Here is a 16,834-nt window from a genome sequence, read left to right on the forward strand (position 1 = left end):
TGGAACAGGATCCGCAACCTATTAAGATTTAATTGGCTGGATGTGCTCATGAATAATGTAATCCTGGCTACTTGGAAGTTTAAGACAGGAGGATCACAAGGTCCAGGCCAGTCTGGGAAATTTAGCAAGACCAAGTCTCAAAAACAAACAAACAAACAAACAAAAAACACTGGAGCATGGTGGCACAAGTTTTTAATCCCAGATAAAAAACAGGATCAGAAATTCAAGGCCACTCTCAACTGTATATCCAGTTGAAGACCAGCCTGGACTAAATAAAACTGTCTCAAAAAAACAAAGGACAGTTGTGATGATTCACTACCTGGGAAGAGGAGACAGAAGGACCAGCTCAGCTCTCTTCTAACAATGAATTGGAAGGCAGCCTGGGTTACATGACGCCTTGTTTTTAAAACAAAAGCTACTTGCCTAGCATGTCTAAGGCCCTGGCTTCCCCTGTACAATTATAAGTTAGATTAATGCATGTAAGCTACTTAAATAACGGCCAACATTTTGTCTGATGAACACTTAAGGTCTTGTTAATGCTACATGTTTGTGCCAAGAAATAGTTTATTTTTTCAAAGCTATATTGCAGGGGATACTTTAAAACACTGGTAGAGTGACAAGGAGATATTAGGATTCACTTTCCTATTTTTTTTTTGGATTTGGTTTTTTGAGACAGGGTTTCTCTGTATAGCCCTGGCTGTCCTAGAACTCACTCTGTAGTTAGAAAGAAGGACCATCGACTGAGAAAAGGCCTCCTTCAGACTGGCCGATAGGGATATCTGTAAGGACATTTTCTTGGCTAATAACTGATGTGGGCAGTTGAGTCTGGGTTGAAGAAGCAGGCTACAGCAAGCCTTGAGAAGCCACCTGCTAAGCAGTGTCCCTCCATGGTCTCTGCTTCAGTTCCTGGCTTGATTTTTCAGCCCTGACTTCCCTTAGCGATCTAACAACAAAGGTTTGTGCAATCTCCATCCTGCTTGCTTGCTTGCTTGCTTGCTTTTTGAAGTAGGCTCTCAACTATGTAGTCCAGGGTGGCCTGGAATCAACTACATAGACCAGAATGTATTCAAACTCACGATCCTCCTGCCACCCTCTATCCCCTACAGCACCCTCTTATAGGATTACCATTATGCTAGACTTAACATCTTGAACTTCAGCCTTGGAAATTCTGTTTATGACACTGAGAGGAATACTCGAGATACAAATTCTAGTTTAAGGTGAATATAACAGACCACTGGGATAGTTTCCTTAGGTGAAAGCCCCAAAGCTTATTTTTCCTAATTGCATCTTGTTATTAAAAATACTCAAGTTTCCTAAGGGCAACCATCCAAATCCAGTTAGTCCCAGTGAACACACACATGGATTCTTCTCATCGTATAGGTGTTTAGAGATTCATCACTGCGCTAGGAACTAGAGAATGTTCTAGGAGTCAGTCTCTGCATATATTTTATTTGCCTGGCCAAATGTGTGCAACCTAAACCACTTTCGTGAGAAAGTCTTATTTCTGATTTTTAGCTAGTGGTTGGCTAGCTGTCCTGATCCCAGTACATTATCCCTGTCTATACAAAAGGTATCAAGGGGAAAATGAATAGGATTCAAGGGGTGGAGCCTCGGTCCTCGTACGGGAAACTACAGTCCTTTAATGCGCCTGCGAGGCTCCCACGCCCCGGGAAAGGTTCCTATCGATTTGCTCTGTGCTCCGCAGCTCTTTCTAGTTGCAGGCAGCCATCTTGCCTGGAGCTTGAGACAGGGAGGAGAGAGAAGGAACGGGTGACACTGGGCTCAGGGCCGCCGGGAGGGGCCTCAAGAACTAGGGGTAGCCCCGGAGATGGTCCTGGGTCCTGGGCTATGCTCTAGGACCAGAAAAGGGAAGGCGGAGGGCAGAAGGCTTGATGGGTGGGGAATGTCAAAGAAGACTTGCTATGGGGGGGAGGGGCGTTGCTAAGGCAACTGGGGAGGGCGGGGTCATGTCTAAACTGCTGCTCTGAGTCACCGGAGTGCTGCCCAGGAAAGGCAGGGCTGGGGTGGTGACCACGCTAACGACCCAGTGGGATTTCGCGACATCACCTGTGTGGAGGGACTTCGTATCTATGGCAACTGTCACCTGGTGGAAGGGGCGGAACTAGATTTCCTCTGCTTGGGACGCTGACATTCCAAGCCCTTGCCCTGCAGGCTCCCGCAGGCAGACGAACCAAAGAAGGAAGCCAGGGAATGGCCGCGGTGTGGCAGCAAGTCTTAGCAGTGGACGCGAGGTGAGGCGTGGGGTTGGAGCCCAGGGGAGCGGAACTTACTGTGGTGCATGAGCAATGGCGATAAGTGAAGCTGGGCGGAGAAGTTGGTTGGTGCGGCTGCGTGAGCATGCGCAGTAGCTCGGTGTGGGATAGTCCTACGGTGAAGTGGCCTGGGCTGGAGCAGGTTCTAAAGAGCATGCTGGGAAAATGCGGTTGAAATGGACATGCGCAGACTGTCTTTGGGTGGGTAGTGGAAGTCAGCCTGGTGACTTCCTATCTAGTCCCTCATTGCCTATCCTCTTCCCCAACTTTTCTTGATATCACTACACTACTATTATTACACAATTGCTATCCCATACTAACCTCTACCATTACCTGACGCTAACCTCCACTGATGTACATTACCAATCCGACGTGTGTCATCATACTAGACTGATATTACAGTTGGTCCAGACTGACCCCCCACAGAGCTGCAAATTGACTATATTGTCGCTAGACTGATGTTTTCATCATAACCACTAATTATTGCATAATTACCCCATCACAATCCCAAGAGAAATCCCCCCCTTTGCTGCTCTGATCACTCTTACCATCCCAGCCACTGCCAAGCATTGTACCACCCTATGCCTCGAGCTGATTTATCCCCTCTGTCCTGTGCCTGCTGCCTGCCCTGCCTCCTGGACCCCACAGGTACAACGCCTACCGTACACCAACGTTTCCACAGTTTCGGACCCAGTATATCCGCCGGCGCAGCCAGCTGCTGCGGGAGAATGCCAAGGCTGGGCACGCCCCAGCACTGCGTCGGCAGTACCTGAGGCTACGGGGTCAGCTATTGGGCCAGCGCTACGGGCCACTCTCTGAGCCGGGCAGTGCTCGCGCCTATAGCAACAGTATTATCCGAAGCAGCCGAACTACCCTTGATCGAATGGAGGTGAGCTCCTGGCTGCACCACCTGGCATCTATCTCCCAGACTGTGGAAGTCAGCACAGCTTTGGTCAAGCATCAGTAATGTACAAAGTACTGTTGAGTACCTGTTCAGGGTCAGTAGAGGACTAAAAGGTAATATGAACCAAGTCAATGAACATTGATTAAACAGATGATGAGTTAGATAACCACAGAGCAAGTTAGATTGATGAGTTGATAATTTACCATGGTATAGTAAACAATGCTAAGATAGTAATGTTCAACCAACTTAAAAGACAAAAAGGAACGAGTGTTTGGTGCACGGATATAGTTCAGTGGCTAGCGTGATTGTCTGGTCTGTGTGAAGGTGATGGTTCTGTTCCCAACACGATCAAGAAGAATGAAACGTCACTGCTTTGAACTGAAGGGGGGAGCTGTGTTTAACAGGGAAGACTTCTCTGGGGAGGTAACACTGAAACCTGACAGAAGTGAGAGACTAATCTGAGTGGCTTTCTGGGGAGAAAGTAGTCATTCCTTGTGAGGAAGATATGTGTGTACTAAGGATGTATTGAACAGGCAAGGACAGAAACAAGGGCAGTAATGAAGTGAGCAGTGATGGTGGTGTGTGGTGCCACGTGTGGGAGATGAGGTCAGGCCCCAGACTTCAGCTCTTCTCAGAGACTAATTTCTTTTCTTTTGGAGACAGGATCTCACCATGTAGCCTAGGCTGGCCTCAAATTCACCGTGCAGCCCAGGCAGGCCTTGGGCTCAGTGATCTTCCTGCCTCAGTTTCCCAAGTGCTGGAATTAGAGGCATACACCATCCCCAACCCTCTGTTGTTTGCAGGACTTTGAAGACGATCCCAGAGCCCTGGGGGCTCGAGGACACCGCCGTTCTGTCAGCCGAGGCTCCTACCAGCTGCAGGCACAAATGAATCGTGCAGTCTATGAGGACAGGTACAGACCAGAGGCAGGCAGGGGGTGGAGATTCACCAGGAGGAGAGGGGCCCTGGGACGTGGCAGTCTGAACACCCACACCTACCTCCTATCACCCCCCACTTCCTGTTGGGGCTCAGGCCTCCCGGCAGTGTGGTGCCCACATCGGTGGCAGAGGCAAGTCGGGCCATGGCCGGGGACACATCGCTGAGTGAGAACTATGCCTTTGCAGGCATGTACCATGTTTTTGACCAACACGTGGATGAGGCAGGTGAGCTAACGGGTGGCAGGGCCCATCACCAAACATTTGTTGAAACAATTACCCAAGGCATCCTTTTCTAGTATGCAAGGCCTCTGGCACCACACCTCAGAAGGAGGAATTATCACTGATAGAAACTTTAGCAAATGTAAGAGCCCTCTGCCAAGTGGTCCAAAATGATTTTGGTACTGTAGGTAGGGTAAAGAGCCACAGGACCCCAAGAGAGCACTTTGCAGCAGGCTGCCTGAGCTCTTGAGTCTCTTGGAAGCGTTCAAAACCTTTGCTGATGGTAACTCCCTTGCAGAGAGCATAGTAAACCCAATGTGTGGATGGTTTTGCAAACTCCTGAGGGCTTGATTATTGTAAAGTATTCAATAAGACAGTACAATTAAGCCGGGCAGTGGTGGCGCAGGCCTTTAATCCCAGCACTCTAGGAGGCAGAGGCAGGTGGATTTCTGAATTTGAGGCCAGCCTGGTCTACAGAGTGAGTTCCAGGACAGCCAGGGCTACACAGAGACACCCTGTCTCGAAAAAACCAAAAAGACAGTATAATATTTTTGCACTGCAAAAGACTTTTGCAGTCCTTAAAGTGCCTGAAGATTTAGAGAGCATTTGGTAGTAGGCCTTCTAAGATTACAACTGCCTTTGTCAGCCAAGGAAAGTCCTTTGTTGGGGCTCTTATTCCTTGTGCTCAGTGAATGTGTTGACTCCCACAAATGGCTCCTTGGCATTTGCAGTCCCAAGGGTGCGCTTCGCCAATGACGACCGGCACCGCCTGGCCTGCTGCTCACTGGACGGCAGCATGTCCCTGTGCCAGCTGGTGCCTGCCCCACCCACTGTGCTCCATGTACTACGGGGCCACACACGTGGCATCTCGGACTTCGCCTGGTCCCTCTCCAATGACATCCTCGTGTCCACCTCCCTCGATGCCACCATGCGCATCTGGGCCTCCGAGGACGGCCGCTGCATCCGTGAGATCCCTGACCCCGATGGCGCCGAATTGCTGTGCTGCACCTTCCAACCGGTCAACAACAACCTCACTGTGGTCAGGCTCCAGGACACCTGCTCACCAAGGGCGGGCATGCTGGGTCTGGAGGGCTGTCCTGGGGCACTAGAGAAGAAGGTTTAATACCCCCAAGTCCTATCACAGCAGTCCTGTGGTCAGGCTCAAAGGGAAAGAGACCAGCGAAAAGCACAGTTCGTGGTCAGGGATGGACTTGCTGTGCGGACTTGAGCGTAGACTCCGGGGCTGGGGTGGATGGGGTGCTCATGGCCCTGGGATTCCGCTGGTCCCATCAACCACAGTCTCACAGTTTTTTGTCTATAGGGGCTGCTGCTAGGAAGCAGAATGATGAGGCTGAAAGCGCGTCTAGTCTATCAGTGGCAGCCCCACTGTTGTCAGACTCCAGGACAGACTGGTCAGAGGGCGGAGCAAGGACATGGAAAGTCTGGCATGGCCTGGGGCGTAGGGAGTTGAAATATAGGGGAACAGCAGGCCATGAGTGAGCTAGCACTTGGGGCTCTGTCTCTATGTAATGGTAGCAGCTCATGGGTTTCAGGAGGGGGCAGTCCAGCGTGTAAGGGAAAGATGTAAAGGTGTTACTAGCTGAGGTTTTCAGACTCAGACTGAGACTGCTTTGGTCTCAGGAGCCAGACTGGTCTAGTGTGGGCCTTTTGAGGGCAGAGCTAAGGTATAGGAAATATGCCTGGGTCATCTTCTGGTATACCTGCCGCAATCTCACTGTGCTACACCCAGGACTAGATGGGTCTGAATGATGGTGTATGTATCCCCCCACAGGTGGGGAACGCCAAACACAACGTGCATGTCATGAACATCTCCACAGGCAAGAAAGTGAAGGGAGGCTCCAGCAAGCTGACAGGCCGTGTCCTCGCCCTGTCCTTTGATGCCCCTGGCCGGCTGCTCTGGGCAGGCGATGACCGCGGCAGTGTCTTCTCCTTTCTCTTTGACATGGCCACAGGTAGGCAGACCACAGGCCTCAGTACGCTTGGTACCCTCGGTTTTGATTCTCCCAGGACTCAGTCTTCACCTTTGCCTCCACTGATTCAGGAAAGCTGACCAAAGCCAAGCGACTAGTGGTACATGAGGGCAGCCCTGTAACCAGCATCTCTGCCCGGTCCTGGGTCAGCCGGGAAGCACGGGACCCCTCCCTGCTCATCAATGCCTGCCTCAACAAACTGCTGCTCTACAGGTGGGTTCATCCCCGCTCGAGGCCATCTTGACCATCCCTTCCCTCAGAGTGGAACAAGAACCAGTCTCCATCACATTAATTTCACCAAGGACAGAGGAGCTCATAATATGATGAGGATAGGGTTGGGGGTGTCGCCTAGTGGCAGAGTGCTGGTCCAGCTAGTCCCGAATTCTGGGTTCCATCCCCAGAAACACACACACACACTATATTATTTTTTAAAGATTTACTTATTATTATATGTAAGTACACTATAGCTGTCTTCAGACACCCCAGAAGAGGGCATCAGATCTTGTTACAGATGGTTGTGAGCCACCATGTGGTTTCTGGGATTTGAACTCAGGACCTTTGGAAGAGCAGTCAGTGCTCTTAACCGCTAAGCCATCTCTCCAGCCCTGATTTATTTTATTTATATGAGTATACTGTAGCTGTCTTCAGACACACCAGAAGAGGGCATTAGGGCATTGGATCTCATTACAGATGGTTGTGAGCCACCATGTGTTTTCTGGGAATTGAACTCAGGACTTTTGGAAGAGCAGTGCTCTTAACCACTGAGCCACAAACACCATATATATACATATATGTATATACCTGGCCTACAATATACTATGCAATAATGGTAATATCAATAGCAACATAAGTAGGAATAGCAGTAATAAGAACCTACACCTACATGAACATTGCTATGGCCAGGTCCCATTCAAAGCACTTTGTATATTCGCCTTATTTAATCTTCACAATCAGTAGGAGAGCACTTGCCTAGCATGTATGAGGCTGTGGATTCCACTCCCAACATTGTAACTGAAGAAAACAAACAAACAAAAAAAAAAACACCAGCACCACTAGGCAGTGGTGGTGCACGCCTGTAATCCCAGCACTCTGGGAGGCAGAGGCAGGTGGATTTCTGAGTTCGAGGCCAGCCTGGTCTACAGAGTGAGTTCCAGGACAGCCAGGGCTACACAGAGAAACCCTGTCTCAGAAAAAAAAAAAAAACCCACTAGCAGTTACTCCTCTTTCTTTTTCTTGAGTCTTTCATGTGTGTGTGTGTGTGTGTGTGTGTGTGTGTGTGCTTGTATAGCATAGAGCATATATGGAGGTCAGTGGACAACTTGTGGCAGTCTATTCTGTCCTTGTAGGTTCTAGGAGTGGAGGTCACGTTGTCAGGCCTGGCAGCCTGTGTCTTTACCCGCTTGAGTCATCTCTACAGTTCCCATTCTTTCTTTTTCTTTCTTTGGTGTTGGGAATTGAGCTCAGAACCTTGTACATGCTAATAACATACTTCACCACTGAGATATGCCCACAGCCTACATTATTTTATTCTTTTAATTCAGGGACAGAATTCATTCTTCCCACTCACTTCTGTCACATTACAATTATTTTTTTCTTTTTCTTTTCTTTTTTCTTTTTCTTTTTTTCTTTTCTTTTCTTTCTTTCTTTCTTTCTTTTTTTTTCCAAGACAGGGCTTCTCTGTGTAGCCCTGGCTGTCCTGGAACTCACTTTGTAGACCAGGCTGGCCTCGAACTCAGAAATCTGCCTGCCTCTGCCTCCGAAGTGCTGGGATTAAAGGCATGGGCCACCACCGCCCAGCTGCACATTGCAATTCTTTAGCTGTATAACATGATAACCAGAATCACTTCAAAAAGGTGTGTTTTTTCATACTGGGTAGAATACGCTGAAGCCCTAGATCACAGTACTTAGGACGCAGAGGCAGCTGATCTATATGAATTGCACAATAAGTCTGATCTACCTAGCAAGTTTCGGGTTAGTCAGAACTACACAGTAAGACCCTGTCTTAAAACAAACAAGCAAACAAAACCTAAGGGGCTGGAGAGATGGCTCAGCAGTGGTTAGGCACACTTGTTTTTCCAGAAGACTGGGGCTTAGTTCCCAGCAGTCATGACAGCATACACCTGTCTGTAATTCCAGTTCCAGGACTCTAACCCCTCTTCTGGCCTCTTGTAGTACTATACACAGGTGGTGCACAGACATGCATGCTGGTAAAACACCCATACACATCCAGTAAAAATACATAATTATAAAGAAAAGTTAGTGTGATGCTACACACCTATGAAGCCAGCACTCTTAAGGCCTGATGCAGGAGGATCACTTGAATACATGAGCTTAGACTCAACTTGTACAACATATTAAGACTCTGTCTCCAAATGAAAAAGAAAGTCTGAATTGTGTAAGCATTGTGGACATCTGACATGCAGGATTCAGAGCATATACCAGCCCCCAGCTCGGCACCCGAGGCTGAGGCCTTCTCCCTGACCCTCTCTTTTGCATTCTCTTCAGAGTGGTGGACAATGAAGGGGCACTGCAGCTGAAGAGAAGCTTCCCCATTGAGCAGAGTTCCCACCCTGTACGCAGTATCTTCTGCCCTCTCATGTCTTTCCGCCAGGGGGCCTGTGTGGGTGAGTACTTAGGAGCAGGGGAACTGCAGCCAGCCTGAAGCCAACATCATGACACACCCATGATTTCCTGGGCCTTGTGGTCTCTTGTGCCCTAACAGCACCATGTCTAAAATGCTTTAAACATGGAGCTACAAACAGCTTTGGAAGGCCACAGCTGAGGCACAGAACCCACACTATCCTAAAACCTCACAGATTCCTCACAGAGCCAAAGGAGGCAGATGTCCTCTCATCTAGGAATAGGTCCTTGTAGAGGCCCCGAAGCTATCTGAGGCCCTCAGAGCTCACAGAACGTCAAGGACGTCCTAGCGGGGGTGCCACCATAGCACCCTGATAGCCCTCCCTCTCACCCGACAGTGACAGGCAGCGAAGACATGTGCGTTCACTTCTTTGATGTGGAGCGGGCGGCCAAGGCCGCTGTGAACAAGCTGCAGGGCCACAGCGCGCCCGTGCTCGATGTCAGCTTCAACTGTGACGAGAGTCTGCTGGCCTCCAGTGACGCCAGTGGCATGGTCATCGTCTGGAGACGAGAGCAAAAGTAGGGTCCTGACACCCTGTGCTGCCCGCTGATCCTTCCTCTTTCACTCCAATCTTGTGTTATAAATTAAATTCCTGTGGTTGTGTTGAAGGGCAACGCCCAGGTCTCCCACAAGGAGGCAGTAGGGGGCACTCAGGCCTCCAGTGGAATGGGGCCCAGTTCCTCAGTTGTGCAGTGATGGGCTCATCCATCCAGCAAGCACAGGCTGAGCACTTACTGTGGTGTATCACGCAGGCATGCAGTCAGTAGACAGGAGGGAGGGCACCAGCCGTGCTGACAGGAGCTGTTCTGAGAAGCAGGGATACAGCTGTGGCTTCAACTGACAGAAATTCCTACCCCTGCAGGCTTGCATCCCAATAGAGGCAAGCATACGGGAGACGAAAATACAGCCATTCCTTGGGGTAGAATTTGCTTTATAACTTTTCAACTTTATGACTTTTTGACCTTCCAGTGGGAGCAAAGCACATGCATATACCCAGTTCTGTTTTTTTCTCCTTTCAGTGTGGTGGTCAGTAAATTTCGTGAGCTAGTCAACACTTTGTTATAAAATAGACTTTGCATTAGGTAAGTTTGCCTTCCTGTAGAATAATGTCAGTATTGTGGGAACATTTAAGGTAGGTGACACTAAGCTAGGGTGCGCACGTGCGGTAGGTTAGGTATAGTTTTGCATTTTCAATACAAGATAGTTGAGGACAGATTTGTTGGGAGTCTAACCCCATGTGATGAAGACACTTCTGTATATAATAGGATAGTTACAGATGAATGCTTGGAAGGAGAACAAAGGGAGGAGAGATGAACTTGCCGGAACAGGACGGCGCGGTAGCTTTTTGGGGCAATGTCATTAAGAATAGTGTTCCCAACAGGGTGACATTTTAAAAATCTGAATGAAATGAAGGAAGTTATAGTGTGGGGGTAGGGGAACATCCTTGACATGAAGAAAGATTAGTGCAGAAGCACCAGGCCTGGGGTAGGTCAGAGTGTGATTGGCGGAGTGTGCGAGGTGACGTGAGACAGGTCTTTGGGGCATCTTGGGCCATAGTGAGGAAGGTGAGGTGGGCTCAGACAGCAGAATGGAAATCAGGTGCAGAATGTTGAGTTCAACCCCAGGGCTTCCACTAGATTAGGTTGTCAAACCTCCCAACATTGGCAGCTTCTGTTTGGGTGGAGCCCACACCCACCTGTGTCCCACAAGCAGCGAGCGGAAGTGTGGAGTCCTTGGAGTACTAGACTAGCATGCAGCCAGCCATGGACTCTGGGGCTGAGCCACACCTCCTGCCCTGGGGTGGAAGAAACAGAAAATCTCTAAGCTCAGCCCCGTCTCCAGCCATCTCCACCCAGGGCCCTTCTTCTAGTCCCGGACCTGCTCAGAGACCAAATACTAATGTCCGTCATTGGGTATTGGCAAGGAAACAAATTCCTAAATCACTCTTGGTAGTGAGGTCATGATAAAATTTGAAGGTTTGAAGAATCACCCGGGCCTCTTGCAGTTCCCATATGCTGCTACATTTGTAGCAGTTGGAACTGTAGTTAACATTTGAGACCTCTGAGTCCCCAACCTGGTGATCTACAGAACTAACAGCTGCTCTTTGAGGGAAAAAGATCATTTCCTGTTTGTTTCATTTCTTGTTTAAGAGTATTCTCACCTGCAGCCAAAACATTGCTGACTCCATCGGCCAGATCTTAGGCAAACGGTTATTAAATTGAAATGGCAGTGAGCTGGACTGGTCATTGTAGTCCAAATCATGGATGTGTGCCAATATCCCTAATCTAGCTTCAAGGTCAGTGACTTTTCTATGAGGACTGTAACTTAATATAGCTGGAAGGTGCAGCCCGAGAACAGTTAAGTGCTAATCTCTTAAGAGACCCTCCTAAGGTTAGCACTTCAGACCTGTGTGTTGACTCTTTTCTGTACCAAATGGATGCACTTATTCAACCAAGGTCTGTAAGTAGCAAGAGAATCTGGGGAAATAACAGTTTTCTCTGACTTTTGTGTTTTCTTCCCACTCTCCATTTTCTTTAATGAGTCTACTTTCGGGATGATTGGTAATGAATATTGTTTGCATGATTTTGGGGGGGGTCCTTCTTGTGCAATTTTTGAGGTGGCAGAGTTGACATTCTACTTTAAATTATCTTGGTAACACTTTTGTCTCACAACCTGAAGGAAAATAACCACTAAGCAAACAAGAAAGAATAAAAAATAATGTTACTGCTCAAACTTGGTCTCTCTTTGTTTGCCCGTCATCCCGTCATCCAGGCCCCTTTACTTTCCTCTTGAATCCAGACCTGCCCCCCCCCCTTTATCTGGTTTTGACCTTGGATGTTTGCTAACTGCTACAATCCTAAGAGCAGCTCAGGACTGAGCCTGGAAGCTGAGCATTTCTAGTGCTATTTCTCTAGCACTATGTTCCACTGACTGGCCAAATCAAAGACCTGACCTTCCACCAACAACTGTCGACTTGATCAGACTTTAAACTTCAATGTGGACTGGTGTTAGTTTTGCTCTGGTGATTCTCTTGTTTTTTTCTTTTCTTTTTTTTTTTTTTTTTTTCAGAGACAAGGTTTCTCTGTGTAGCCCTGGCTGTCCTGGAACTCACTTTGTAGACCAGGCTGGCTTCGAACTCAGAAATCCGCCTGCCTCTGCCTCCCAAGTGCGTGTGCCACTGCCCGGTGAGGATTCTGAATCTTAACCTTTTATCTGGAACTCTATTATTTGACCATTCGTTTCTTTAATAGGATTAGTTCCAACCTCTATACTATACACTATGTATAGTAGAGAGTAATATCTATGAATTGTATAGTAGAGTATACATGTATGTATATATTATATATGTAATGTGTAATATAGAGTACACACACACACACACACACACACATAGCATAGAGTATACAGTAAATGTCCATGTGATGGAAACTTAAAGCCAGACTTCTGTCAACTGTTTCACCATTACCATGTCTTTGGTATGGCCTCAGATGTGCACATTTGTTTCTAGGGGTACAGCCTAGACTGTATGATAAGCAAAATTTGTACCACTGAATCATATACCTGTACCTGAGACTTTCTTACTGTTTCCTTCACCAATGTCTTTCTAGGGTGGCTTCAAACTCAAACCACTGTTTTGAGACAGAATCTCTCTGAGTAGCCCAGGCCACCCTCTAACTGATAGCTATCTTTCTGCTTCAACTTCCCAAGTGCTGGATTAGAGGCATGTACCACTAAGTCAAACCAGATGCTTTAAATTCTTTTGATTTCAGTTGCAAATAATTTTTTATGTGTATTTTATGGGTATTTTGCCTGTATATATGTCTGTGTGCCACTAATATCTGTGGTACCCACAGAGGCCAGAAGACGCTGTCGGATCCCTTGGAACTGGACTTATAGACACATTTGTGGGCCACAGTGTGGGTGCTGAGAACCAAACCTAGAGCCTCTGACAGAAGAAGCAGTGCTCTTAGCCACTGAGCCATCTCTCGAGCTACCAGATACTTTCAATTCTACTGCTATTGGTGTCCATAGGGCCTGCCCTGAAACCCGGACTCCTGTTAGCGCCTCTACCATAGGGCCTCTCCCCTGCTCACTTAGCTGCAGTTCCTTTAGCCCTTCCTTCACTGTCTGGCATCCCATACTCCAACCTGAGACTTTTCGAGACCTGAAAACTCAATCCAGACCTAGGTTGAACACATAAGCAGTGCTCTTTAGGTCTGAGACCTGAAAACTTGGGCCTCTGTTAGTTTCTTCATACTCAGTGCTTCTGAGACTTCAGAAGTAGTCCCTGTTGAGAGTTTTCAGGTCTTCCCTCAGACCCCAGCTTCTATTTTTCCCTCCCCACTGCCCCCTGGCCTCTATTTTCTATTCCTCTCGAGCTATTCTGGTCTTGGCCTTAGGGAACGTTGGCTTGCCTTGGCTTGCCTCACACCCTCGCGTCTGCTAACTACTCCATGACCAGTTTCCATTGTTCTATTCCTGAACTCCTCCAACCCATTTCACCACTAATACCTTTTTGGTCTCAGTCAGTATTGAAATTCTGAATGAATAGTCTTTGGCTCAACCTTGGATCTAGGTCTTTGGCTAATATCCCTCCACTGCTGGCCTGCTGGACCTTTGTGAACTCTAGCACTATCAAGACATCTCGGGGCTGACCCTTGAATCAGACTCCATCAAAATTGCCTTTGGAGGCTGGATTCATGGCTTAGGGTTAAAGGTCCTTGCTGCTTTTCCAGACAACCCACATTTGGTTCCCAGCACCCACATCTATTGGCTCATACCCACCCACAACTCCAGCTCCAATGGATTTTAGTCCTTCTGGCCACTGCAGTCACTCACCCACACACACAGGGCATACACATACATAGACATACACAGAGATACTTAAGTAAAAGCTTATTTGGTTTGGTTTGGGTTTTAGGTTTTAAGACAGGGTTTCTCTATGTAGCCCTGGCTGTTCTGGAACTCTCTTTGTAGGCCTGACTGCCCTCTAATTCAGAGATCTACATGCCTCTGCCTCCCAAGTGCTAGAATTAATGGCATGCACTACTACAACCGGCTCATAAATTTATGTCTTTTTACATTTTTGTTTAGATTTTTAAAAATAATACTACCCATCAGCCTGCATCTATCTGTCTATCTATCTATCTATCTATCTATCTATCTATCTATCTCTATATATCTCTATATATATCTATATCTATATATATAGTTTTATTTATTTATTTTTATGTATCTGAGTACACTGTAGCCGTCTTCAGACATACCAGAAGAGGACATCGGATCCCATTACAGATGGTTGTGAGCCACCATGTGGTTGCTGGGAATTGAACTCAGGACCTCTGGAAGAACAGTCAGTGCTCTAAACCTCTGAGTCACCTCTCCAGGCTCCTTGTTTAGATTTTTAAATGTTTATTTATATGACTGTTTTGCCTGTACATGGGTGCTTGGTGCCTATGGAGATCACAAGAGAGCATGAGACCCCTGGAACTGGAAGTTACAGAAGTTACCACCCACCCAGGGTTCTGGGACTCAACCCTGGGGCCTTTGCAAGAGCAACACACGCTTTATCTGCTGAGCCCTTAAGTAGAGCGTCTTGTTAACTGTACCATTAGTGCTTCCTTGATAAAGCCTTGAACTCTGGCTTTCATTAGATAATCCAGTTTAATGTGGGTATCTCTGCAAGCACCAGACACAGGTGAGGCAGGAAGGAAATCTGTGTCTAGAAAGGTGTGTTAGAGCCAGGCGGTGGTAGCGCATGCCTTTAATCCCAGCACTTGGGAGGCAGAGGCAGGTGGATTTCTGAGTTCGAGGCCATCCTGGTCTATAGAGTGAGTTCCAGAACAGCCAGGGCTACACAGAAAAACCCTGTCTCAAAAAAAAAAAAAAAAACAAAAAACAAAAAAACAAACAAATCCAAAAAAAAAAAAAGAAAAGAAAAAAGAAAGAAAGAAAAAGAAGGGTGTCTTAGTGTTAAGAGCACTGACTTGTTCTTCCAGAGGACCCAGGTGCAATCCCCTGTACCTGTAATTCCAGTTGCAGGGGATCCAACATCCTCCCAGAGATGTGCATGCAGGCAAAGTCAATGATATTTTTTAAAAGAAGGAAACACAGCCGGGCGGTGATGGCGCACGTCTGTAATCCCAGAACTTAGCCTAGAAACTTTGAATACCCAGGACATAATCCACAAATTAAATGATGTCCAAAAAGAATGAAGGAGTGGCCCCTGGTTCTGGAAAGACTCAGTGCAAGAGTATAGGGGAATTCCAGAACAGGGAAGTGGGAAGGGGTGGATGGAAGAATAGGGGGACGGAAGAGGGCTTATGGGACTTGCGGGGAGTGGGGACCCAAAAAAGGGGAAATCATTTGCAATGTAAATAAAAATAAATAAAATAAAATAAAATAAAAATGGAAAAAAAAAAGAAGAAGAAGAAGGAAACACAGCCGGGTGGTGGTGGTGCACGTCTGTAATCCCAGAACTTGGGAGGTAGAGGCAGAGGCAGGTAGATTTCTGAGTTGAGGCCAGCCTGGTCTACAAAGTGAGTTCCAGGACAGCCAGGGCTACACAGAAAAACCCAGTCTTGAAAAACCAAGAAGAAGAAGAAGAAGAAGAAGAAGAAGAAGAAGAAGAAGAAGAAGAAGAAGAAGAAGAAGAAGAGGAAGAAGAAGAAGAAGAAGAAGAAGAACAAGAAGAACAAGAAGAAGAAGAAGAAGAAGAAGAACAAGAACAAGAAGAACAAGAAGAAGAAGAAGAAGAAGAAGAAGAAGAAGAAGAAGAAGAAGAAGAAGAAGAAGGAAACACAGTTCAACTCCATATCTGGTGTTGGTTCAGACTTCTAGAGTCTGATACTGGGCAGTTTATTGTGAGCATATTTTAGAACAGTACAATTTGTAACAAAAAGTTTCCTGGTGTAACACAATCTCCTGTGCACAGAGAGGCATAATTATATCGAAAGTCCTCTCACAGTACATGTTACTTCTTCCATGAAGATGGGCTCTAGAGATAGGCTACATGGATTATCATTAGGGGCTAGGGGAGGATCTGGTGTCGTCTCACTCATCCAGATAGCTAAGAGGTCATCTGGGCTGTAGTCACCTCTGGTCCTGGTTGGAGGAACTTGTCAGAGCCCCTGGTCATACAGGTAGCACAGAGGTCATTAGGAATATTTTGTCTCTCCAGTCCTGGTTCAGGGAACTTGGGGAAGCTCCTGGTCATACAGATAATGTGAAGCTCACCTAGACTTATTAGTCACTTCTGGTCCTGCTTGAGGGCTTGATATGGCCTGGCCCTCCAGACACCACCATTCCCAGCCTTCTAGGCAGAAAATAGGATATATATATATATATATATATATATATATATATATGTGTGTGTGTGTGTGTGTGTGTGTGTGTGTGTATTGGTTTTTTGGGGTTTGGTTTTTTTTTCGAGACAGTGTTTCTCTGTATAGCCCTGGCTGTCCTGGAACTCACTCTGTAGACCAGGCTGGCCTCAAACTCAGAAATCCGCCTGCCTCTACCTCCCAGAGTGCTGGGATTATATATTATTATAACATATATATATTAAAGACAGTTCTTGGGGCTAGAGAGATGGCTCAGTGCTTAAGAGCGCTGACTGCTGGGCTGGAGAGATGGCTCAGCGGTTAAGAGCACTGACTGCTCTTCCAAAGGTCCTGAGTTCTAATCCCAGCAACCACATGGTGGCTCACAACCATCCGTAATGAGATCTGGTGTCTTCTTCTGGGGTGATTGAAAACAGCACAGTGTTCTAACATATAATAAATAAATAAATCTTTAAAAAAAAAAAGAGCACTGACTGCTTTTCCAGAGGTCCTGAGTTCAAATCCCAGCAACCACATGGTGGCTCA

The 16,834-nt window shown here is 47.1% G+C and overlaps 1 protein-coding gene across 2 annotated transcripts; it reads left to right on the top strand.

Annotated features, from left to right (window-relative positions):
* Nucleotides 1-1,956: 1,956 nt before the first annotated feature.
* Nucleotides 1,957-11,699, top strand: Wdr13 (WD repeat domain 13). 2 transcript variants are annotated; one of them, XM_052170953.1, is made up of 9 exons: nt 1,957-2,252; nt 2,922-3,162; nt 3,981-4,090; nt 4,210-4,340; nt 5,066-5,373; nt 6,127-6,307; nt 6,397-6,538; nt 8,831-8,949; nt 9,304-11,699. In XM_052170953.1, exons 1-9 carry the CDS (start codon nt 2,212-2,214, stop codon nt 9,486-9,488), a joined length of 1,458 nt encoding a protein of 485 aa, XP_052026913.1. In that variant the 5' UTR covers nt 1,957-2,211; the 3' UTR covers nt 9,489-11,699. The 2 variants fall into 2 exon arrangements, with proteins under 2 accessions (XP_052026913.1, XP_052026914.1); XM_052170954.1 differs by having other exon boundaries at nt 2,145-2,252; nt 2,956-3,162.
* The last annotated feature ends 5,135 nt before the right edge of the window (nt 11,700-16,834 follow it).

Source organism: Apodemus sylvaticus, chromosome X, assembly GCF_947179515.1.
Source record: "Apodemus sylvaticus chromosome X, mApoSyl1.1, whole genome shotgun sequence".
NCBI lineage: Eukaryota > Metazoa > Chordata > Mammalia > Rodentia > Muridae > Apodemus > Apodemus sylvaticus.

What these genes read in the sequence shown, in the direction of transcription:
- Wdr13 (XM_052170953.1), top strand. Translation starts at nt 2,212, where the DNA reads ATGGCCGCGGTGTGGCAGCAAGTCTTAGCAGTGGACGCGAG. An exon ending in GTCTTAGCAGTGGACGCGAG is followed by an intron (nt 2,253 to 2,921) that starts GTGAGGCGTGGG and finishes TGGACCCCACAG; the next exon opens with GTACAACGCCTACCGTACAC. An exon ending in CCGCCAGGGGGCCTGTGTGG is followed by an intron (nt 8,950 to 9,303) that starts GTGAGTACTTAG and finishes CTCACCCGACAG; the next exon opens with TGACAGGCAGCGAAGACATG.